General features: G+C 36.1%; 2 protein-coding genes across 9 annotated transcripts in view; one reads left to right on the forward strand and one right to left on the reverse strand.

The window, feature by feature from the left end:
* Positions 1-26,150, forward strand: part of LOC128157027 (tudor domain-containing protein 5-like) — a 35,942-nt gene that overhangs the window by 4,377 nt on the left and 5,415 nt on the right. Inside the window, exons 8-21 of the mRNA XM_052819376.1 lie at positions 545-639; positions 1,046-1,260; positions 1,448-1,595; positions 2,209-2,270; positions 3,123-3,192; positions 3,391-3,471; positions 3,641-3,778; positions 20,689-20,804; positions 20,970-21,090; positions 21,439-21,518; positions 22,007-22,163; positions 22,308-22,396; positions 23,003-23,121; positions 23,645-23,799. Of these exons, the coding sequence (XP_052675336.1) occupies positions 545-639; positions 1,046-1,260; positions 1,448-1,595; positions 2,209-2,270; positions 3,123-3,192; positions 3,391-3,471; positions 3,641-3,778; positions 20,689-20,804; positions 20,970-21,090; positions 21,439-21,518; positions 22,007-22,163; positions 22,308-22,396; positions 23,003-23,121; positions 23,645-23,799 (1,646 nt within the window). The remainder of the gene's footprint in view (positions 1-544; positions 640-1,045; positions 1,261-1,447; positions 1,596-2,208; positions 2,271-3,122; positions 3,193-3,390; positions 3,472-3,640; positions 3,779-20,688; positions 20,805-20,969; positions 21,091-21,438; positions 21,519-22,006; positions 22,164-22,307; positions 22,397-23,002; positions 23,122-23,644; positions 23,800-26,150) is intronic.
* LOC128157028 (E3 ubiquitin-protein ligase TRIM56-like) lies at positions 3,797-20,682 on the reverse strand. Of its 8 annotated transcripts, none has more exons than XM_052819377.1 (2): positions 18,969-20,660; positions 3,797-8,354 (listed from the first exon to the last, which is right to left on the reverse strand). In XM_052819377.1, the coding sequence occupies exons 1-2, from the start codon at positions 19,050-19,052 to the stop codon at positions 6,072-6,074; spliced, it is 2,367 nt and encodes a 788-aa protein (XP_052675337.1). In that variant the 5' UTR covers positions 19,053-20,660; the 3' UTR covers positions 3,797-6,071. The 8 variants fall into 8 exon arrangements, 7 of the variants coding, with proteins under 7 accessions (XP_052675337.1, XP_052675344.1, XP_052675341.1 ...); XM_052819384.1 differs by lacking the exon at positions 18,969-20,660 and adding an exon at positions 17,106-18,064; XM_052819381.1 differs by lacking the exon at positions 18,969-20,660 and adding an exon at positions 16,981-17,120.

Raw genomic sequence — 26,150 nt, forward strand, 5'->3', positions numbered from 1 at the left:
ACTGGACATGAAGTAAGGTAATCAAATTTAATAAAATCAGAATAATCGCTAATCTTCATGCATTTGAAAACACCCTGTGAAGTCCGAAACAAGACAGGTGCATGCCTCTGACACTGGAAATTGTTAAACAAACACTGACCACGCGCCAAGTCAACAGGTGGCTGCTTACGTAATGGCAAATACACTGGCGATATTTAATCTTGTTTGATGCAAGAAATAGTGTTGAGAGAGGATAAATATTTCAATACATGGAAATAAAACTAAGAATAAGGTATTTCTGATGCAGTTAATTTAGTATACACTCACACAACTTGCATAACAGGCTATATCGGCAGTCACTACTCCATTGGTATCAAGAATCACGGCTTGAAAAAATGGGGTAAATTTTTTGTCCTATGTACAACACGCACTCCCACTTTTGATCAAATTTTGGCTGAAAAAAGTGCGTGTTATACACGCGACATTACGGTAATTGGGAAAAAAAATGGAAAAAGGGTGTTACATACATGCAGGTCTGTTTACACACTGCTTGTGATCTCAATAGATTCCATTTACCTGTATGCCATTGATGATGAAACTCCGCCCAAAACAGATCTTATGAAACCCAGAGAATCCAAAAGCCAGCCACCTGCCATAGCAGTCAGTATAACACTAGCACTTGTAATCTACATGTATAAGCATATGATGAAGTAATTAAACTGATGTAAGTCATACATTGTTAGTCACAAAATTATTATATCCTTCATGTTTATATTATATAATCAAAAGGAATTTATTTCAGAGATTTGGTTGAATGAATTGAGAATTTATCATTAAAAAAATCAATCGTTTTAAGAGTTTTAGAGTTTTCCAGAATGTTCATGCTTTGTTTCACTGTTCGGATTGTACTGTAGTATTGCACTATCGGTTTTTGGTTGTAAATTGTAAAATGGACATTTTTAAGCAAAATTTTATTTTCAATATATGAATTTTTGAAGCATGTCAGTATTTTTAGTAAATTTCCTAGTCCACACTCTCAATTTCTTGACAATTTTCTGTATTATAGCCCCCTATAGAGCCCCTTGTTGAGATGAATGCAGACAGCAGCATTCCCTCTGACGCCATTGGTCCCGGCAGTTTTTATACCCCAGTAGACCTTCCTCCCTGTAACAGCTGGATAGAGGTCTACATCGCCAATGTCGATTCCCCAGGGCAATTCTGGTTCCAAATTCGTGGAACAAAGACTTCGTTGGCTCTGGAAAAACTAATGAACCAGTTAGAGTAAGTCCAAACTTTTTTAGGCGTGGACCTTATTAACCAATAACATAAGGTCAAAGTCCAAGCATCTTTCCCTGGGTCAAAAATAATTATTTTTGAATTCTTTGATGTAAAAATATATGAAACATGTCTCTTGTCATTCTTCTCTCAAAATCAAACTAGAGAGTGTTGTTTTAAATTGTATTTACAGTGACTCCTACACTGGAGAAATTGGGATGTTATACCGCATTCCCAGTGAAATCGTTGCAGTGGGTTTGTTAGTGGCTGCCATCTTCCCTGAGGATGATAACTGGCACCGCTGTGTCATCACAGGAATGGGGCCAGGAAACTATGTAGAGGTGGGACACATCACAACATATAGGGGAAACTACGTAGAGATAAAATGGCCAGTGATTTTTTTAAGGCATAAGTACAGCTGATATTTGACAGTTTCATTAAGGATTTTTTCCCAATTGAAAGATACTTTTTCCCAATTGAAATCAAGAATTTTATAAACAAAAAGTTTTTATGTACGAGTTAACAAATTACAAATAGAAACTGAAAGTTAAAAAAAAATAATGTGGTTTTGACATCAGCATGTCACACAATGCTAAATATTTATTTAAATTTTCAAAAGTAGTCATAATTTTTTCCCAATTTGAGGAAAATGTCGGGGGTGGTTGTACAAAAAACCCACTGGATAGGATTCAAAAGATATATTTTAATTTTGTTGTCTAATTATTTTTTATCCTGGCTCTTTTACATAAATATCTGGGTGAATGTACATATACACATGCATTAAATGTCATTCCCATGAAGGCAGGGAAAAGTTTTGAAGGATGCAGTAAAACAATGTTTAATTATATCAAGATATGAGACAAAAGGCTTTGAAATGTGAACACAGTATTAAAGCTGTGAATTCATGGTTTAATCTTTGCCTAACATTGCAATTTTTTTTGGCTTTTATTTCAGGTTTACTTTGTGGATTATGGGAATACATGTGATGTTCATCGTAATAACATACGTTTCCTAAGGTTTGTTAGAAAAGTTTAATAACAATAATGCATGTATTGCAGTTTTATTAAAGCATAAGATATGTATGGCCATGAAAAATTAATCTCTTTGTTCTCAAGCCAATATTTTCAAAAACAGTGTGGTTGGTGATTTTTTTTTCTTATTTCATAAAAAAAAAGATGCAGCATTTTTTCTTATATTTCAATAATGTGCAATTCTAAAAATTCAGAAAAAGCAGTGGTTTAATGCAAATATATAGTTACATCGCAATAAATGTATGGTCTTAGATTTATTAGTTCAAACCAAATGAAATAAACAAGTCATCATGTTCTTCAGGAAATACCACAGCTACAAGGCTTGAGGAAGCCCTGTGTTTAAGCATTATGAGATATTTAGTACAGTGCAAGCTGCAGGAACTCTCCTCCTACATGCATTTGAAGTTAAACAATGCTTTTCTTCATATCAAAACTAAAATCATTGCTGTCACAATCATAACCTGAACACAGCATCTTGTAACTATAGATTTGGTGGCCATTTGCATTTTGTTATAATTTAGTCTGGATCATCATGATGTTTGCATTAATGTTCTATATTTAAGTCGAGTGTTTTAGTGACTGAGTATCTAAAATGCAGTCCTTAATCAGGAATTTTTTTTCCATGATTCACAAGTGCACTAGAGAAATTTAATTTTATTCACTTAGTGTTAAAAATGGGCAATGCACGATGTTATGTCAGATAGGGTGAGTCGGAGAACCAAGCAATTCATTTTTGATTGTCTAATAAGAAAACTTTAGTATTTAACCATTTTTCTGATCATTAATATTTATGTCTTTAATTTACCTACATGTAGATGATTTTGAGATGAATTTCAGATCCAGATTTCTAAAACTACCAGCACAGGCTATATCAGGCCGCCTGTCCAATATAAGACCAATCGGCACTGTAAGTACTTTTGATGTCTCAGAAAATACTACACTTATCTCATGATTTTCAATGCATGATATGTAGAACAGCAATTGCATAGTTTATAGGGTTTGTGATTTGTACAGGAATATGACTACACATCAAACTAAGAGTAATGCTGTATTGATAGGTTAATTGTTTGTATTACATGTATTGTTTTATGTCTGTCCTTTATAGGAATGGAGTGTGGAATCTCAGTCTTGTATGCTCAGAATGGTGAAATGTCGACCTCTGGTGGCCATAGCAACTTCTGAAAAGGTCAGGCTTATATATTTACTCACATGTATTATCAACATTTTTGTGTCGATAGAAACTTAATTCATAGATGATAAAAATAGCAATATTTAAGTAACAATAAATCTCATCTCAAGTTTTGCTGGGCGTTGTGCAGCAGTTTATGTGTATTACTGAATTTCCTGATCTGTAGAATCGTGTGATGTCGCTCTGTCTAAGTGACACCTCTGGTAAAGACGATATCCACATCAATGACGTTCTGATAGAGGAGGGCCATGCTCAGTTTGTCGCGGATAACCCAGACCTGGTCTACGCTGAAGATCCACAAGTGGTAGGTGTGATTGTTCAGATTAGAGTTATGCCCCTTTCCATATTACCCCATTCACATCAATGTTGCTCATTGAATTTACATACCATTGAAACTCCCAGTTTGGTGCTGATAAATTACAGTATCCACTTCATGGTATCTTTACATTTGTTTGCCATGGAAAATTTGTGTACAGATTTTAATAATGATATTACATTATAATACCTTCTTGTATTTTTTTTTATGGTGAGGCATAATGGCATTATTGATACATCTGTTAAAATGTCAGTTTGCTATAGTCTGGTTCAGAGAAGAAGTGAAAGGATGCATGTGCCATTTCAGAAAGGACTACTGATGGTAGCCCTTGTTTGGTTTTGTGTTTGTAGCTGCATTTTTCAATACAAAGATTTTTAACATAACTCTGGTTAATAATAAGTTAACCCTATCAATTATTTAATTAGTCCCTACAGGAGAAAACAGGGAAATATAGGCTCAATTACTACAATTTTTCTTTCCATATGTAAGTCTTTCCACATTTGTTTACCTGCATTTATTATAACTTTTATTTTTTCTCATCGAAATTTTTCCTTGTCTGTTGTTTGTATTGTTGTCATAGTAAACTTTTCACATTTTTATCATCTTCTCCAAAATTACCGGGCCAATTTCAACCAAACTTAAACCAAGCATTATTGGGTGAAGGGGATTCAAGTTTGATGAAATGAAAAGCCACACCCTCTTCAAAGGAAAAATAATTTAAAATTATTGAAAATCTTCAGTATTTTTCTAAAATCTTTTCTCAAGAACCTATTGGCCAAAAAGACTGAAACATGTGTAGAAGCATCTGCTTCAGGTAGTGTAGATTCAAGTTTATTCAAATCATCCCTGGTGGTAGGGTGGGGCCACAAAAGCAGGCTATTATTTTATGTCATCGTTGGATACCCACGGGTGATCACGTCTTTTACTTATCAGACGCAATCACCCGTGGGTATCCAAGGATGATTTTACATTTGAATAAATAAAGAACATTCTTAAAAGATCTCAAAAAATGAAACAACAAAAGAACCTCAATGTTTGAATTAAGAATATGTGGAGAAAAATTTTTAAAATCTTATCAAACAAGATATTCTCTGTTAACTTTTCTACATATTTTGCATTTGATACTCTAAAAATGGTCTAAAGCTTTTCTGATCAGTTATGACTGAGTTGCTCAGGTGAGTGATGTGGGCTCTGGGCCTCTTGTTTTTTTTTTTTACAACTTATTTTCAGTTTCTAATCTTCAATAAGCTCAGAATTGTTGATTGCAAGTTTGTAATAAAAACTTCATTCTAAATTCTTCATAAAATATTTATTGAAAACAAAGCTCAATACAACTATCACAGAATATTTAACATTAACAAAACAAGATTGTGTAACACAGGATCAATGATTCATAGGAAATGTCTGTGACTAAACTACTACTGGAACAGTCTTCAACTCTGACTTTAAATGCAGCTCTAACTACAATAAAAACTTCACTGTCAGTCTTGCATTTTATGTTCATAAAAAAAGTGTTAGAATTGCTGCATGATATGGATCACCATATCTAGATGGACGGGGAAGCATATATGATACAAAATATGGACTAGGAAACGTACTATACAAATGGACTGGTAACACAATATCAATAACATCAGCTGTTGTTGGACTGTCGGATACAATCCAATGAGTCTGCACACAGACTAATCCTGTAGAATGACTGGGTTTGTGCATTAGGTTATTGTATTAAAGAAAGACAAAAGGGCATTGTTTTATTAATCAGTCTGTGATCTGCCGTTTAAAACCTTGAACAAAATACTGGCGATGTCTCACATTTTTTAAAAACTGGAACAAAAAATCTGCTGTGAATGTCTCAAGTTTTGTTAAAACCCCAAACAAAATTATCAATAACGTCTAAGGTTTCATAAGAACCCTGATCAAAATAATGCCTGAAGTATTGTTAAAATTAATAACTACTAACGGTGTGGAGTTTACACGGAGACAATTAATGGAGAGTTAAAAACAGTTTTCCTCCTGCAGGGGGATAAGCCTCTTATATATGTTTATACAACTAGACACACTTGTGAAATGTAAAATTAATCTCTAGACACAGACCCTGTTCACATTGGTCAATAATCACACTGACCATTGTTCCCCACTAAGGACGAAGTGACCACTCAAGATGAAAGTACAAACAGTTGGTAGCTGCAGTAAAGCACTAATGTACTATAGCATGATTTAGCTGCTCAGTGTCAAATTATCATTTTATCCTACATACTAGTCTTTTTTTTTAACAAAAAAGTTAGCTCAGGTACTCATAAAACTTCATGTTTCCATCGGGCATGGCCGTGACCAAAAGTTTGTCTGGGGTGGCACCAACAAACCTAGGAATGTCATCAGTGTAGAAGGATTTCTTCAGGTTCCCTTTGTGTCCCAGAATGTCTATCCTCCCCTCCCGTTTGTCTGTTACGATGACATTTCCGTATTTATCGATGGAGATGAGGTCTGGGCCCTGATAGATCTCCTCTTGTCCCTCTATGTTCCCATACTCAAAGGCAAGTCCACCTTCGGAATTCAGAGCTATGACTTTGTGGCTTCCTGGATCGGCCACGTAGGTTCTGCTGCGCTTTTCATCCACTACCACCATCTGGGGTTTTTCCAAGAGATTGGCATGGAAATCTTCATTTGTAATTCTGCGAAGGAGGTATCCATCCGAGCCATAAAAGGCAATGTTTCCACCTGATTTTGCTGCTTTGCCATGACTCTTATGGATCTGAGCATAGCGGTTTGAAGTGATAATGAGTGTCCCAGACTTGTCAGCTGTTACAAAATTAAGTCCAAAACTCTCAACGTTGAAATCTGAGAGAATGTGTCCTGTCCCATCATTTCTCAAAACTCGCACTTTAAATCTGTTATCTCCTCTTGGCACAGTCATGGAGACTTTGCCATCACTGGCCACAGAGTGAATGTTCCAACCGTTCTCTAGAGGGATCTGCCCCCGGACTATTCCACGTTTTTCAAGGACGTGGATAGTTGTTGTTGTTCCCACAATGATGTCTCCTTTCTCATTGATCCCAATGCCTTTGATACACTCCTTCTGAATAGGTGCTGGGAGAACAACTTCCCTTTTTGGATTCTCCAAGTTAAACACATTTTCATTCTGGAACTCGTTTTGTTCAACTTGCTCTCTGAATTTGACATTCTTGATCTTGTCGCTGGAGTTACTGGAACTGAGCATGTCTGAGTCGGATCCACTCTGTTTGCTGTCTTGTCTGTGAAGGTCACCATGAGTTTTACCAAAGATTTCCACCAGCTCTGGCTCAGTTTCCACGTTTTCTGCATTCTCCATGGAATCGCTGCCATGGCCCGAGTCTCCAAAGCTGTGGTAGCGCTGGAAGTGTTGAGAGGTAGGGGTGTTCTCCTCGGGGTCGCCTGCATTAGTACCTACTGACTGCTCCTCTGTACTGATGGTCCCAAACATATCACAGATAGTGTCCACTGTCACATTGGGCTCCATCAGCCTCACAGAGTGGATCTGGATGGGATCAGTTCCCAGGGATTCCTCACAGAGCTCACGGATCCTGTATCCAACTTTCTTCCTCAGGTGCACTTTCTCCTCATAGGAACCATAGGTGATCAGATTGTTTGTAAAGTCCTTCACTCCTCGGATGGCTTCTAAATGCATTTCTAGGTCTAGTCTCCTGGTCTTGATTTCCTCCAGTTGGTCATCGAATCTTCTCTCAATATCATCTAGCAGAAGCTTTTGATAATCCTTGATCAGACTACATAGCTGCTTGGTACGGTCTCTCACATTCTGCTTCAGTGAATCTTTCTGCTCCAGAATGGTTTGCTCTGTGGAGTCCAGATTCACAAGAAATTCACTAATTTCCTCCGAATCATTGTCAAGTTCCTTCAAGGGTTCTTTAATTTTAGTTTCGAAATGTTGTGCTATGGTCATGAGTTCTGCACATCTATGTTCAGCATGTTTGTTCACATGACAATCGGCACACACAGAAATATCACACTCCACACAGAACATGGCACCAATGTCTAGAGGATCGTAAGCCTCGCAGCACACTGTAAGAACCTGTCCCTGGGTGGTGGTGCTGGAAGATTTCTCCAGGCTAGCGTTGTAGTCCTCTTCACTCTGTAGCTGATGATCAGCAAACTCTTCTTGGGCGGTGTGGGAATTGGTGCAGGAAGTGCACAGAAACTCGTCACAATTGACACAGTGCGTTTTACCCTCGACAAAATTCCCAGCATTCTTGCAGTAAAAACAAAGTGTCTCTCTTTTGATTGGATCAATGGTGGGAACTGACAGACGGCGAGCCAGGATGTTCTCGGGGAGGTTTCCTTGTCCTCCATGCTCCTCTTCCAGACCAACCTCTGTCATACATGTTGGACACGGGAAATATCCGTCATCGTCTGTGCTGTTGATGCGATGCTCGTCTATGCACTTCTGGCAGAAGGTGTGGAGACAAGGAAGGTAACATGGTTTGGTGAACTCCTCATCACAGAGCTTGCAGCAGAGGAGTTGTCTGGGAATGACCAGCTCTGACTGTTCCATGTCCATACTGGTGCATCTCTGCAACAGAAAGTAAATCATAAACATTATCTCTCTATTTATACAACTCTGGAACAAATTAAGGTTACATCTCTATTTATACATCTCTGACACAAAATATGAAGGCAAACCATAAAAAATTCCTGGTCAGGATTAAAAAATGAATATAAGACTTTAGAATTGTCTACTGGTAAATATCTTTTCCTGTGTTAGTCTGGTACAGAAAGTAACATTGTATGACTATCTCTCCCCTGGCAAATCCCATTAAATGATGTGTTTGTAAATTGCATGACCATGATGATAATGGTAACTATTAACTCCTTGCAATCTCTCTTTCCTGTTTTACTTTAAAATGATTGCATGGTATATGACAGTAATGCCAATAATAACACTGTATTGTTGGGGAAATGACAGCAAAAAGTGATAATGGAACAAAGTAACAGTCATAACAGTTCCATTTATGTCTGGTCCAAGGCTACCAGAATCAATCCAGATCAGCCTGACATATCATTTATGTCTTACCCTTCTTTTCCGGATAAATCCCATTTCCTCATCAAGATGTATGAATTTGACAGTAGTTGTTACAAGTCAATGTACTGACTGTTGTCTGAAGGTTTCAGGGTCTTTTTGTGGTTTATTGCATTAGGATACATATGCTTTTAATCTTATAATCTTATTTGATTGAGAATTACATAATGGGATAGGAATTGGAGAGCGACCTTTAAATTCAAGTCAGGTGACATAATGCTGTCTATTTAAAAAAGAAAGTGGTATGAACTAATTGTACCCCCACAGAAGTTTCACCTTTCTAATGAAGATAATCCTTCTTTCCCAGTGGGTTGTCTACCTTGATTCTATCATAGGATTTTTTTTATACTTCATTTTAAGATGCAATAAGAATACTTTCATTTTCTTGAAAAAGCCTGTATGATATCATGCTTAAAGACTACAAACAACATCAACAAGTTAACACACTGTTCAGCTGATTGAGGTAACTACTTACTGTTTTAACTTTCAGAGCCCACAAACGAGCATATTTTCCAGCAAACTCCATTGCAAGAATTTAATCAAATTTTAACAAAGTAAGGTGTTTGGTCTTAAAAAAGCCTCCTTATTGTTTGTCAAGTTAATTAGAATGGTCTTAAAAAAGCCTCCTTATTGTTTGTCAAGTTAATTAGAATTTGTAATCCATTAAAGCTTGACTTGGTATTCCTCCTCCCTCCGGAATAAGATTGGTACAGATGAACAGACTATACAGTACAATAATAACAATATTGTTCCTAGAAATGGGATGCACCCTGTGATAATGAGAAGTGATCAGGAGTCCATTATAGAATCTGTTGTCCGTACTCTGCTCCCAGAGTTCTTGCCTGTTTGCCGAGCTTTAACATTGGCCTATATTGAAGTTCCATTCCACTGAATAATCAATGTAGATTACTTTTTGAGATTTCACTGGTTTCAACTTTTGTTCAAATTATCATGTCAACTTTATGACTCTTAGACTTTTAACTTTGAACTGAGAAAAATTTAAAGGACTCCATTTCACAGCTCTCCATTTGTTCAAATCTTTCTGATCTTAAACTCCAAAATAAATAGTCTTCAAGGTTAGTAAGTTAAGTCAAGCAACAGAGTTAGTTTGGTGTGGTGAACTTCTTGATCAGTCATCACAGAATATAGACACAAATGAGGAGAGATTGTTATGTGTCCTTATTTTGCCTCTGTCTTTTCAGATGGTGATGTATGGAAATTCGATTCAAACATATTGATTTTCACATCCATTGAACTGAAAGCTTGTAATACCTGTAATATTCCTGTTTGCCAACCAGCGTGGCACTAATATATATTGGATGCGACATGTCAATCAATTGCGCTTTGAAAAATAGAGATGATTAAAAATGCTTCTGAAACTGCTCACAGGCTGAACATTAAAAGGGGGGATTGTGTGGAGGAGGATTGAGATTTACTCCTGGAACCCTAATTCTGTTGTTCTCACTAGCTGTTTGAATCTCCAGGTTCTTTAAATATGGATCAATAGTAAATTAATTATTTTCATTTGAGAATTTAGAGAAAAGTTGATTGCAGAATTCATCTTTTCTAATAGTAGGGTGCTTCAAAATTTGTAAAAAGAGGTTTGCAAAAAGTTGAATTCAAGTTTTCTTTAAATTGACATCCTTTTTTAGCTCACCTGAGCTGAAAGCTCAAGTGAGCTATTCTGATCACATTTTGTCTGTCGTCCGTCTGTCCGTCCGTCTGTCCGTAAACTTTTCATATTTTCAACATCTTGTCAAGAACTACTGGGCCAATTTCAACCAAACTTGGCACAAATCATCCTTAGGCAAAGGGGATTCAAAGTTGTGAAAATTAAGGGCCACACCTGTTTTCAAGGGGAGATAATTAGAAATTAATGAAAAATTTCGAGAAATTTTCAAAAATCTTCTTCTTAAGAACCATACAGCCAGGAAAGCTGAAACTTGTGTGGAAGCATCCTCAGGTAGTGTAGATTCAAAGTTGTGAAATTCATGACCCCCGGGGGTAGGGTGGGGCCACAATGGGGGTTCGAAGTTTTACATAGGAGTATATAGAGTAAATATTTAAAAATCTTCTTCTCAGAAACTAATCAGCCAGGAAAGCTGAAACTTGTGTGGAAGCATCCTCAGGTAGTGTAGATTCAAAGTTGTGAAATTCATGAACCCCAGGGGTAGGTTGGGGCCACAATGGGGGGGTCAAAGTTTTACATAGGAATATATAGAGATAATCTTTAAAAATCTTGTTCTCAGAAACTGATCAGCCAGGAAAGCTGAAACTTGTGTAGAAGCATCCTCTGGGAGTGTAGATTCAAAGTTGTGAAAATCATGACCCCCGGGGATAGGTTGGGGCCACAAAGGGGGGGTCAACGTTTTACTTAGGAATATAAAGAGTAAATCTTTAAAAATCTTCTTTTCAGAAACTAATCAGCCAGGAAAGCTAAAACTTGTGTTGAAGCATTCTCAGATAGTGTAGATTCAAAGTTGGGAAATTCATGACCCCCGGGGGTAGGGTGGGGCCACAATCCGGGGTCAAAGTTTTACATAGGAGTATATAGAGTAAATCTTTAAAAATCTTCTCAAACACTAATCAGCCAGGAAAGCTGAAACTTGTGTGGAAGTATCCTCAGGTAGTGTAGATTCAAAGTAGTGAAAATCATGAACCCCGGGGGGTAGGTCGGGGCCACAATGGGGGGTCAAAGTTTTACATAGGAATATATTGAGTAAATATTTAAAAATCTTGTTCTCAGAAACTAATCAGCCAGCAAAGCTGAAACTTGTGTGGAAGCATCCTCAGGTAGTGTAGATTCAAAGTTGTGGAAATCATGACCCCCGGGGGTAGGGTGGGGCCACAATAGGGGCTCGAAGTTTTACATAGGAATATATAGAGTAAATATTTAAAAATCTTCTTCTCAGAAACTAATCAGCCAGGAAAGCTAAAACTTGTGTTGAAGCATTCTCAGGTAGTGTAGATTCAAAGTTGTGAAATTCATGACCCCCGGGGGTAGGGTGGGGCCACAATCCGGGGTCAAAGTTTTACATAGGAGTATATATAGAGTAAATCTTTAAAAATCTTCTCAAAAACTAATCAGCCAGGAAAGCTGAAACTTGTGTGGAAGTATCCTCAGGTAGTGTAGATTCAAAGTTGTGAAAATCATGAACCCCGGGGGTAGGTCGGGGCCACAATGGGGGGTCAAAGTTTTACATAGGAATATATAGAGTAAATATTTAAAAATCTTGTTCTCAGAAACTAATCAGCCAGCAAAGCTGAAACTTGTGTGGAAGCATCCTCAGGTAGTGTAGTTTTAAAGTTGTGAAAATCATGACCCCCGGGGGTAGGGTGGGGCCACAATAGGGGCTCGAAGTTTTACATAGGAATATATAGAGTAAATATTTAAAAATCTTCTTCTCAGAAACTAATCAGCCAGGAAAGCTGAAACTTGTGTGGAAGCATCCTCTGGGAGTGGAAATTCAAAATTGTGAAAATCATGACCCCCGGGGGTAGGGTGGGGCCACAATGGGGGTCAAAGTTTTACATAGGAATATATAGAGTAAATCTTTAAAAATCTTCTTCTCAGAAACTAATCAGCCAGGAAAGCTGAAACTTGTGTTGAAGTATCCTCAGGTAGTGTAGATTCAAAGTTGTGAAAATCATGAGCCTCGGGGGTAGGGTGGGGCCACATTGGGGGGATGTTAAAGTTTTACATAGGAGTATATAGAGTAAATCTTTAAAAATCTTCTCAGAAACTAATCAGCCAGATCATTCTTAAGACTTTGGCTCCAGGACAATTCTTCGGCCTCACAAGAAGGTTCAGAGTTTGATATAAAACTGCAATACTCATTATGTGATATGACTATAAAATCAGCCTGTTAGAAAAGGGACGAATGATTATAAATTTAAGAATATCCAGGGGGAAAAATGGATTTTATTTATACAGGATCTACATGTATTATTGTACATTGTCCAGATAGTTTGTATTATGACTCCATTAAGCTGATTTTATCATACCTATTGTTCCTCAGGTGAGCGATGTGGCCCATGGGCCTCTTGTTATTGATAGTAATTAGATTACAATCTATTGTCATCTAAATTAGAATCCAAAAAATGTAACTTTTCCTTGTTTCATAGATATATATTCTTTTCACTTGGTATTTGTTTGATGGATTAAAAAAGAGTGCCTTTTTGAGCCTTTTGGAGAAGGGGGATGGGTGTATGATAATGGCAAAGACGGGACAGGCACTTAACATTTGGGAGAATATATGAAAATTGCAAAGTACCGGTAGTCAGAAACTTTGTTCTGCATGGCCAAGCAGTAGACTGGAAACTGTTTTATTGGTCATAGAAGATGATACCAAACAATTTGCAGTGCTGAAATAGCAGATCTGCTTAATGCCTTATATGTCATAGTATATTTAATAGATGATAAATAATTGACAGTTTGGAATAGATAACACTGTATCAGAGCATTGGTAGGGTCTGTTAACAAAAGATTCATAAAAATGTTAAAATAAAAAGCTGTTGGAAGATAGCCAAGATTGGAACTTTATATGGACCAAGACTTGCATATATAATGCATTTACTGGTACATGTACATGAATGAATGTACGGTAGGCCTAGTATGATCTGTCAATTTTCTGTTAATAGGAAAAATGTAACATTTAATTAAACATTAGCCAAGTAGAAAACTTGATATGGGAATATGTTACTACAGTGTAATGGTTATACGATATTGAACAAACACTGACTGACATACTGAAATACCGTTAGACTGATTAAAATAGTTCAATGCCATTGTAACACAGCTGTCCTGAGTTAGCAGAATGATGCATCCACACTTACAAAGTAGAAAGAGGAGGTCAAGCTTGTTCAAACAGACCCCCCCCCCCAAAAAAAAGCATAAACCCCAAAAACGAAACAGAGCTAACTGTCGTGAGTAATTCTCTAAGTATTTATATATGATCTCTCTAAAACATTTATCCGTGACCCAATTATTGGATGTGGACTGTTTACATTCCTACCCAAGCTCCAACACCGGCCACCGAGTACAAGCTAAGAGATCGAATACCTATCCTCTCTACAATCAATACAAGTCTATCAGTGTCCTCCAGATTATTTCGTTCTCTCTGGAATGCTAAACCTGAATAATTGCTCCTTAATGAGGAATAAAGTGGTATTTCATACCTTACCTGGCCCAGTCGATACAGACTTAAGGAATCTGCTGCTTAAAATCCCCCAGACCTGCTTGACAAAACATTGCTAGATGTCATAGAAGTTGTCAATAGCCAAGTTCAATAAATTGATCGGTTACCAAGTTGAGATGAGAACTTTAAATGCAATGACTGCAGTTATCTATTCATTCTTTTTAATAACAGTAATGAGATTTCTGTGTAAATTCCAGCATACAAAATGAAGCTGTTCCAAAACTTCCAGTATGCATGGGTACATATATTAATATGTAGATGCAATAAGTGATAGATGAGGGAATTTTGTAATGATTTCATTTAAGTACCAGGGTTAAATGGGTATTAACATTCTGTTTATTGCTTTTTTGCACTTTGATGGCTTACATGCCTAAATGCAGAAGTAGTTACCTGTGTATAAGAATCTTACCTGTTAGACAATCAATTATATGGTGATGTTATGTAATAAAGCTTCCATTATCGCATAGCCCCCTAACTCCGTCACTACCCTAACTCCGTCACTTTCGGGAAACTCTTTGCCGTTTGAAATCAAGTACGATTATGACGTCATTTTTTACATGTCAAAAATCTTTAATCAAATGTCAACAATTTGCAACGGTTAAATTTAAGAATATGTCAAAAAATAACAGAACTAAACCTTGTTCATTTTATGCACCATTAATTGTGTGAAATCAGCTAAAACTTTTTCACGGGTGCACTAAATTATCGATATTTCTGACATGCAGGCCCATTCGATCATTTACGGTGGTCAGCCATTTTAAGAGAGGTTAAGATGAAACATTTCACATGTAATACATTTTTGAGTAAGGTAATTAATACATTTTTTTCAGACCGCAATAGCCTTTATGCACTACTCTTGATGATAACGTCAAATCGCTCATGCCGATACTTTTGCCTTATACAGGGTACATAGACATATCCAGTATATCGCTATTTAGAATATGCTACATTTCTAAAAATGTAATAAATAAATAATTTAATAAGTAATATATTAATTAATGATATAAAATATTTGAAATATATAAGGACATAAATCAAACGGCATCCATAAATTCTGAAAATGACATTGTGATTGTTGTTACATGGACCCATTTTTTATTCTGGCGATCATTTCATTTCGATGAAATTAAATACAATTTAAATTGTATGCACCATTTTTACTTATTATAACTTGGCCTAGATACAAATTGAGTTTTAACTAAATTGTTAATGTGTCTTCATTCCCTGCCATATCATAGAGCATGTGGGTGACGGAGTTAGGTTCATAAGTTATGATAGCACGTGTGATAAACGTTGTATTCAGAGGGCTTATTTAAATAAAAATAAAAATATTTTTGTTAATAATTTTATAAATTATATTGTTTCAGATTATGTTTAGTGATTGCAAATGATAAAAACCACAAAAAATAATTTACAGAGAAACGCGGGAGGTTTTTTGCTTATGGTGACGGAGTTTGGGTACTCGGGGATATATATATGGTCGTTTTTTTTGCATAATTAAGCTTAACTTTCATATTTGATGTTTGACTTTAATATACCCGGTAATTAAAGGTTGCGTTAATCATGTATTGAAGGGTATTATCCTCTAACTCATGTGAGAACACAATGCTACAGGCCAGCTTGGTCATTTGACATTTACTCATTCAGTTAACCATAAAACTTTCTTACACACTATTCACCAGATTTACTAAATATCCATTGGCTTATTTTGAAGGTATGCAGATCTATATATGAGCTGTTTTGGCTTTATTTTGTAAGGTACCGGGTATGCAGATCTATGTATGAGACCAAAACATGCAATGGAAGGTGAATGTATGAGATTGCAAAAAACTGAAAACTTAGATATTTATTATGCAAGACAACACCTGCATTTTCTTTAAAAGCTGCAATTTTAATTTCCTCCTATTTACTACCTGGAGGACTTTCGTAACATGGGAATCATAAGTCCAATCTACAGTCATTATGCCTGAATATTAAAAGATTTTGTCTGATTAATTTGATCGGGACAACAAAGAAGCCTGAAGGCCAGATTTTTTAATTCCCATATTAACCTCTTAAGGGCACCCACACATAAATGACTGGTGACTGACTGGGGTTAATTCTGGGGGCTTATATATTATGGAGATGACTTATAAAGCCCTTGTTTGATCTTTTCAAAATAAACTGGACAAGATCGTTTGTAATTCTCCATCCAGGAATGAAATACGAAAAACTCACGGATACAAAGATTGAAGTTAATGAAAGATTAATGGGACCTATCAGTCCTATGGTAAAACCAATTCCCAGGCTTGTTTAGAGATCCTATAAGTAAACTTTGTGTCAACGCCCCTTTCGCCCTCGTTAAGACAGGGCGAATTCCAATGTCTAAAATAATCTCTCTTTAAACACAACTGTGTCTGGGCGAATTCAAAACGGGGCGCAACTATATACAAGTGTAGAAGGGCAAAAATTACGTGGAGAGAAAATAACGCAGTATAAAGTATTAGACAAATATACTGCTGAAATACAGTCACACTACGGAACAACAATATTTTGAATACCATGGATCATGGATATGTTGAACTCTTTATATAAAATCTCACTTAGTCACCAGTAATTTCTATCTTAAATGTGTAAATCTCATTTAGCCACCAGTAATTTCTGTCTTAAATGTAATTAAGATATACAAGTTGATTAAATATAGATGTCCAATGATAATGATAAATGACCACGTTTAATTCTTCTTTTCTAATAAACGTTTTTGGTCCAGAATTTGTGAGTAGTTATCTGGTGTAAATGATACGAACATGATCAATGAATTCTTCTCATGAAATGATTCCCGCGAAGGTTGGACCCAGTGCATGCCTACTGAACACACATTTTACAGGATGAACCGAGTAGATCATCACAAGTAGCAGGTTAAGAGAGTGCTGAGTGATTACCTTCTTGGTCCACACCATGCTGATAACAGGGTGCTAGTAAATATACCACTAGTATTGGAGGAGTGTGTGTGTCCCTCTACATCACAAGTCGGTGTTTATTCCTCAAACAGCCATATATTACATACCTAACACCACTGCAGTGTTTCCTTGGAAGTACCCTAACCAGGCAACAGTCCCTACTCTGTTGTCTTACTCCTGACCGAGTGTTTAGTTGTTTGTAAATATTTACGCTCAATCTCTCCTTAGCAAACTTCGGTAATTCCAAATGTGTACATATCATCCGATTTGCACATAGTAGGATAAGGGTGAGTGAGAGCAGAGGTAATCACTACGAATTTTCTTTACATGGGCATTTTACGGGGTCACGACCTAATGTGTACGTGGAATTCTGTGCCAGAGTATGCTCCATGCTATTTCAATAAGTTTAAATCTATCAATGAGCTCATATTGATCGGGGGTTTAAATTTTATTGTAAACACTGCTCCCCAGTTTTGGAGGGATTTAAATAACAGTACAAGCATAAACAAACTTCAGCATACATTTTTGGAGTAAATACCAAAGATGCTATTTGCATATATCTTATCTGAAGGATTGTAAATTGAAATATTCAATGTTTTCATTTTTATGTGCGTGTATTTAGCTTTTAAGAAAGTGTAAAGTTTTCAAAATCACTCTGAAAAGAATGCTTAGCCACCAATCCCTTAAGATATTGTTGTATATCTAAAGAAAATGTACATAGCACAGAATGACCCATATGTCAGAAAAGAATTCATTTTGACAAAAATATGAAAATGATAAAGTACGATGTTTTCCTATGCTGCTATTTTTTTGCATTGGCACAAGTTTTCAAAAAATTTACTACAATAAAGAATTGAATAATTCTTGTTTATTTCAGTCCATATTGAAGTTTTTTCGAGTCACTAGAATGTATCATGCTAATGAGTATAAGTGGAATTGGAGAGGGTTGATATCATAACTGTTACGTGTGATGTACGAAAGAAAAGCCTTCAGTGCATCACTAATGGGAGATGATCACATTAATATTTGATGGTGATTCCCGAGTATAATCTAGGACACACACAGTACTATAAAGGGTTCAGACTCTATGTACTGGTACCGGGGGTTCGTGTCCTGTATATGGACAGAATCGGTGAATTTAAGTCGGATGTATTTGAGGAATCAATATTCTGTCATCATTATCTGTATCCTGTGTATCATTTTCCTCTGTAAGGTCAGTGTTCCCATATCATTTTCAGCCATCATTACACGCATCTAACCAACCAGAGATCCCTATTATCAAGGAATAACCCCATAAATAATGAATATCCCTCCTGAACAGAAATGTTGGTCATCATATTGCCTTCTCCACTTTGATCTGCTATATTTAGAAAAACAAATCTTTTGAAAATTACTTCTAATTGAATAAAGTCATTTTGTTGTCATTGATTTTAGTCGGTAGTTTTAGTACCAGTAATTGTGTAGTATATTTTAGAATTCCTGAACAAATTCTTATTTGGCATTAATGATGACTGTCTTACAGAAATTGTCTTAATATTGGATAGCCATACAGATTTGAATTAATGATATATGGAGACTGGACTTTCTATGATATTAACAAAGCAAATTTTATGAAAGATACACATATCACCCTATTAGACTTCAGATTTCTTATCTTTAAAAAGAAAAAAAATCCAAATGGCCAATACGGTAGTAGCTTAAAACAAGACCAGCTTAATTTATATTCCAAGAGCAAACATCCACTATATTTTTGTCATACACATTAGGAAAATAAAATGTGAATGGTTTGAAAGTTGGCTAGTAGTAATTGAATGTGCACAGTAGAAATACCTAGTTCAATGATAGGTAGCGTGATATGATACCAGAACGATTAATTAAAGGTGCTGTATCATGCCCACTATGACTACAAGATCATTGCATGTTTTACAAACGAGCCATTAATTGGCAAACAGACTTTTGTTTTCACTTACCAATGCAGAATTTCTCCTAAACCGAAATTCTACTTTGAGCTGTTGAACTGCCCAATTTGGATCGTCTAAAGAATCCGTTGACATTTTTGAAAATAAAATATTCCTCAACTGATATTTTCTCTGTTGCTCATCACATGGTGTTGGTTAATAAGAGTTCGCTGTCCAAATATGAAAACGTGGGTGTGTTGAATGGGCCGTACACTTTAAATGTAATTTGGGGGAAAGCTTTCAGAGGACGGGCTGTTAAATTTCTCTACTTTACCTATAAATGTTCAAATTTTGAACAGATGCCAGATTCATTTTTCAGAGTGTAGATTTAGAAAGAAAACACAGTAATTTTATCTTGCATTACCAGACAATTGAGCCCTCTGATAGTAGGAGTTGTTTAAATATTGACTCGCCTATTTTTCCGCACAACTTGATACCATAATATTTAGCGACAGGAATGAATGGAGGGTATTTTATGCATACAGTAATTTGCATTACAAACAATAGGTTTTAATAGTCCTTGCTGTTTTTTTGCCCTTGACAAAACTAGCTGGTTGAAAAGCTTGCCAGTATTTGTGAACAGGAATAAATCAGAAGAAATATAGCTCAAAGAAATACAAAATTGATTTTTGATAATGTATTCTTTAAAGTAAGTTAATCCAAAGAAACTTGATGTTTGACGAAGGTTACAACTTGTCTTTGGAAGTTTTATCTCTATAATGACCAGTATATTTGAAGTGCCAATCTTTTTGGCAGTGCTATTTTATTATCAATGCCACATTGATAGTTACATTTTGATTGAAACGTGTTGTTGAGTCTTTGAAAAAGAACAAAGATTTCATATTCTTGTATTTGTCTTTGGTAAACTGTTCAGTTGCCTTTAAAGGGGAAACGGTCTAAATTGGCTGAACTACTTATTTTACACAGATATGCTCCACTGAATACATGAATAGAATTACATTTATTATATTTAAAGACAGAAGAGAGCTTTTATGATTGACATGATATGTAATTACCTGTATATGTCATATGCCAAATGAGTTGCTCTACCCATGAAACAAAGATGTTAATAGAATTGAATACCTGTATAATTGATTTTTGTTTTTATTAAATTTTGAAGAGGCACTTTTTTTCTAAGGCCTTCCATTATTTAGATTATTAGAAAATAAGAACATGTTGTATTTTGGGAATAAAATTGATAGCCTAATCCATTTCATTGGATGAAGAGTTGAGAACATTTTAGACCTTAAACTATTGAGGGGTCTATAAAATGTATAAATGACCACAGCTAGCTCCAATAAAGCAGGCTTAGCATGTAATTAAATTTTACCTTTGAGTGCAGAAAAAAGAGGACTTGTCTTTTGAATCACCACAAATGACACATGTTTTTATTGTGACATAGGTAAATGATGCTGTTTATAAATCAGATAATCAAATGGCATGATGCTGTCAATATCAAACTGTATGTGTTGTCTTGTACAATTGTATATTTGTATATAGATGATGTCTTGTACATGTAGAATTGTACGCTGATGTTGTGTTGTAGATTTGTAATTGTACACTGATGTTGTGTTGTAGATTTGTAATTGTACGCTGATGTTGTCTTGTAGATTTGTGTATAGATGATGTCTTGTACATGTAGAATTGTACACTGATGTTGTGTTGTAGATTTGTAATTGTACGCTGATGTTGTGTTGTAGATTTGTAATTGTACGCTGATGTTGTGTTGTAGATTGCTGACTTCTCGTTTGACTGCCAGTCAGAGACAGGAAGCACCCCCTCCAGTGCTGCATATTTTGAAGGTTTGGTGGGACAGGACACATCAGAGACCAGACACTATGTACTACAGTCAGTATACCCTGTTATACTAATGCAACTAAACTTTTAATCAAAGAATATACAATTGTTTCAAAAAAACAAATGCAACATCTTTTGGAAAATAACTTCGTAGCAGATTTTTTGAGGTAAAAAGTAATGATTATTGAAGAGTTTATATAATTGCTGTTATTGCAGGATGTGTTTGACCTCTGATTCCAAGGTCGTCACGCATCTGATCAACCTAGAGGGTGTGGCTTATCTTCTGTCTTCAGAAATATCATCGTTTTTCTGGGATGAAGATGTCCTCACTTCAATGGTAATTGGAAATCTATCTGATAAAGAGGCTAGACCATACAGTTTATGTAATTGATAGATTTTAAAAGCATATAATTGAGAACATGCATGTCATGTAGAATTGCTTTTAAAAGAAATGTAAATAAGAACATATAGGATTGCCTAGCTGAAGTGTTATTGATCAATTAAGTTTATTCTCTGATGTCATTTGCTTCTAAAAATAAGGTTTTCAATTAAAAATCCTATGAAGCTGTTTTTCAATCTGAGAAATAACTGCTCAACAAAGACCAAAGATAGAATCTGTTCCAAGTAAATTGGTCCTAAATGTACTGGTGCAGATAATGGGAGTGATCAGGAGATATCTTTGTAGCTGTTTCAGATGAGAGCACACATAAACAAGGTCAAGGTCACTGTGGAGGAATATCCAGCTTTGTTCAATGAACTTTACCAGTAAGGAAAATGCAAAATATTGGGAAAAAATGAACTTTACCAGTAGGGAAGATACACAATATTAAATGTAAAATAATATGAACAATATCAATTGAGCTAACTACAGTTTTCCTCTGAAGGGGTTGAAACTTCTAATAGCATCTGCTAGTGTAAAAAATAACTATTACACTGTAAGATAGTGCAGTAAAAGGGGAGTTTCTGTAATATTTTGCATTGTAAGTTTTGGTGAAATTGCACACATTACTTTTCTTTAGAAAATCATTTTTAAAAACAAAAATTTAATTGACTTCAAAGACGGATAATGATAAAGTTGTCAAGCTACATTATGTACATAGTGCATCCATCTTAAACTTTGCAGCTTCTAATAACATGATCCATAATGTTGTGACAGATTTAGTGATTATAATTGTACAAAAAGTTTGTGAATTTAGTTGCCCTACTAAAATTAAAGAGTTGTTGAGATGAGGATTGTGTTGTACATATCTCAGGTATGGAGTAAAAAGTGTGAAGCAGAAGACATTGACCCTGTATGAACTGAACAGGGTTCCAGAAATCCTGAAACTCTTCCATTGTCCCTCCCCAGAACTAGAACAGGGTGTGTCCCAGCTGATAGAGAACTTTGACCCAGAGGATCCCTACTGGAGGGTGAGTAGTCTACCACTAGATCATTATCTATCACATTGTACATATATTTGTTATCACCCTGTGAAATAACACCACACACCTTCCATAGACCAAGCTGACAGTGTAGACTTGCCTGTAGTGTGTGTGTGTTGTATCCATTGACAGGGTGAGGACTTTGAGGTCTCCAGCAATGAGATAGAGCAGCTCAGTATGGAGGAGATCCAGGAAACCCTGCAGATTCAACAGTTCAAGAGGTCAGTGCTCCTATACAGGTCAAGGACTCTCCTACTGCTGTTGTTATGGGGATCAGGCTCCAGGATCATGAAGCAGTCTTAGACTAATGTCTAAACTTGTACACTGTCTTATTGTCTTGTAGTTGAATACATTAAAAAATGCTTTAAAGGGTGTCTCTATATTATGATGAAAGTGATTAATTCCAAACATAATCTTATGACAAATATTCATTTTAAGAATGATTGAAATTAGGACTTGAGTCTTGAAAATATTTCATGATCCTGGGGCCAGGCCCTTGTAACAGCTGCTCTTCTGGCTCAGAAGTAGAGCTAGTCTGCCTATAACCTATCAAAGTAAAGTTTGTTCACACATAGGGCTTTCATTGGGGGAGGGGTGGGCAAGAGGCAATTTTCCGCTGTTTCAATCATCAAAATGAGCTGCATAGAGTTTCATAATTGACAAAACAAACTATTGGAAAAACTATAAATTGTAATTAAGCTTCTTCAAAATTTCATGTGTTATTCCCCTATAATTGAAATCCCTGCACACATCCATGTGGGAGTCAATCATCTTGTTACAGGGCTATCATCTAATATCTTATTCATACCCTATGTTTTTTTGTGTAGAAAAAGAGTACTTCAGACGATGTTGAACAACCCTGAAAATACAGAAGAAATAGTTAATGAACTCAATGAAGTAGAAATAAAGATCAAGAACCTCAAAACCTTGTTAAAGAACAAAGAAGGTAGGTTCTGCATATCTGAAGACTGGGGGCAGTTATACAATCCTCGATTGTTGATATGATTCAAATACTCACCAAGTTTATTCCAATCAAGGAATATGGTTTTGAATAACAATACCCCAGCCTTGAATTAAATTTTACTTGATTTAAAAAAAAAATGTTCTTTTAACCAGTAACTAAGAAATTAAAATACAATTTTTGATAAGTTGGTGTACACTTTTAAATATCAATATATAATGCTCTCTTGTAACTTATTTGTCAAATTTACTTTTAAATAAATAAATATTGTATGCATTATATACACATTTTAAAGCCATATACAAGATCTTTGTGAATTGGCAAAGCTGGAACATGTCACCATATGAGATGTGGTGTTACTGGGGATTTTGGTAGTGAAATAGACACTAAGTCACTGTACAACTAAATTTAAGAGTTCATAGTCATATACCATTGTACTGTAATGCCGGACAAGTGACAGATCCATGGACGGCTGTTCTATATATATGGTGCTCTTTTTCTCCTACAGAGACCTCCGGCAGAGAATCGCAAGCTTCGTTCAGTGAGACTGCGGCGAGAGGAGTGGCAGATTCCAGGCAGTTTGAGGATGTGATGTTGGAGGAAAAGAAGTCACTACCAGTGTCACCACAGAAAATTGTGTTCAATACGGATCTATCCTCCAAGGTAAGGTGTTCTACACAGCTTTGTTAAAAAATATTTGCTTTGGTCAGGTTTTTTAGCTCACCGAGACGAAGTCAGGGGGAGCTTATGCTATACCCTCGGCGTCGGCGTCCGGACCTGGTTAAAGTTTTTGTTGCAGGTCCTGTATCTAAGCTATTACTTGTTCTATCTTCACCAAACTTGCATGGATGATGCATCTATCTGGACCTACTTATGGACTTGAAAGACTTGGATGCTGAATCTGAGTCCTAAATTTCAGATGCTGGAGGAGGTTAAGGTTGTTGGACCAGGTTAAAGTTTTTAGCTCACCTGAGCCAAAGGCTCAAGTGAGCTTTTCTGATCACAATTTGTCCGTTGTCTGTCGTTGTCGTCGTTGTCGTTGTCGTCATTGTTGTTGTTAACTTTTCACATTTTCATCTTCTTCTCAAGAACCACTGGACAGATTTCAACCAAATTTGGCACAAAGCACCACTAGGTGAAGGGGATTCAAGTTTGTTCAAATGAAGTGCCACACCCTTTTTAAAGGGGAGATAATTGAGAATTATTAAAAATTTGTTGGTATTTTTCAAAAATCTTCTTCTCAAAAACTATTCAGCCGGAAAAGCTTAAACTTGTGTGGAGGCATCCTCAGGTAGTGTAGATTCAAGTTTGTTCAAATCATGGTCCCCGGGGGTAGGGAGGGGCCACAAGAGGGGGATCAAGTTTGACATAGGAATATATTGAGAAAATCTTTAAAAATCTTCTTCTCAAAAACTATTAGGCCAGAAAAGCTCAAATTAAAATGGGAGCATCCTCAGGTAGTGTAGATTCAAGTTTGTTCAAATCATGGTTCCCGGGGGTAGGGTGGGGCCACAATAGGGGGATCAAGTTTTACATAGGAATATATAAAGAAAATCTTTAAAAATCTTCTTCTCAAAAACTATTAGGCCAGAAAAACTCAAATTTAAATGGAAGCATCCTCAGGAAGTGTAGATTCAAAATTGTTCAAATCATGGTCCCCGGGGGTAGGGTGGGGCCACAATTGGGGGATCAAGTTTTACATAGGAATATATAGAGAAAATCATTAAGAATCTTCTTCTCAAAAACTATTAGGCCAGAAAAGCTCAAATTAAATTGGAAGCATGCTCAGGAAGTGTAGGTTTAAGTTTGTTCAAATCATGGTCCCCGGGGGTAGGATGGGGCCACAATTGGGGGATCAAGTTTTACATAGGAATATATAGAGAAAATCTTTAAAAATCTTCTTCTCAAAAACTATTAGGCCAGGAAAGCTCAACTTTGAGTGTAAGCATCCTCAGGTAGTGTATATTTAAGTTTGTTAAAATCATTGTCCCCAGGGGTAGGGTGGGGCCACAATAGGGGGATCATGTTTTAAATAGGAATATATAGAGAAAATCTTTAAAAATCCTCTTCTCAAAAACTATTTGGCCAGAAAAGCTCAAATTAAAATGAAAGCATCCTCAGGTAGTGTAGATTTAAGTCTGTTCAAATCATGATCCCCAGGGGTAGGGTGGGGCCACAATTGGGGGATCAAGTTTTACATAGGAATATATATAGAGAAAATCTTTAAAAATCTTCTTCTCAAAATCTTTTAGGCCAGATAAGCTCAAATTAAAATGGAAGCATCCTCAGGTAGTGTAGATTCACGTTTCTTCAAATCATAGTCCCCGGGGGTAGGGTGGGGCCACAATTGGGGGATCAATTTTTACATAAGAGTATATAGAGATAATCTTTAAAAAAATTTCTTTTATTATCTATTTGGCCAAGAAATCTCAAATTGGCTTGTAACCATCCTCAAATAATGTAGATTCAAGTTTGTTCAAATCATAGTCCCCGGGGGTAGGGTGGGGCCACAATTGGGGGATCAATTTTTACATAAGAGTATATAGAGAAAATCTTTTAAAAAATTTCTTTTATTATCTATTTGGCCAAGAAATCTCAAATTGGCTTGTAACCATCCCCAGATCATATAGATTCAAGTTTGTTTAAATAATAGTCCAGGGGTAGGGTGAGGCCACAATGGTGGATGAAATTTTATTTAGGAATATATAGAGAAAATCTTTCAAAATCTTCTTTTTAAAGACTATTTGGCCAGAAAAGCTTAAACTTGTGTAGAGGCATCCTCGGGTAGTGTAAATTCAAGTTTGCAAAATCACAGTCCCTAGTGGTAGGACGGGACCGTGATGGCGGTTTGAATTTTTACATAGGAATATATAGAGAAAATCTTTAAAAATATTCTGGGAAAGTATTTTTTCCAAAACTCAGTACTTAGTGTGAAAGCACAGGTTATGAGATTAAAGGTAGATTTAAGTTTGATGAAACCATGATTCCCTAGAGAATAGTGGGGCCACGAAATG

Source organism: Crassostrea angulata, chromosome 7, assembly GCF_025612915.1.
Source record: "Crassostrea angulata isolate pt1a10 chromosome 7, ASM2561291v2, whole genome shotgun sequence".
Lineage (NCBI taxonomy): Eukaryota > Metazoa > Mollusca > Bivalvia > Ostreida > Ostreidae > Magallana > Magallana angulata.

Excerpts from the sequence above, each read along its gene's own strand:
- LOC128157028 (XM_052819377.1), bottom strand. The coding sequence starts at position 19,052 with ATGTCAACGGATTCTTTAGACGATCCAAATTGGGCAGTTCAACAGCTC. Across the intron at positions 8,355-18,968 it reads TTAGGAGAAATTCTGCATTG|AGATGCACCAGTATGGACAT; the intron begins GTAAGTGAAAAC and ends TTTCTGTTGCAG.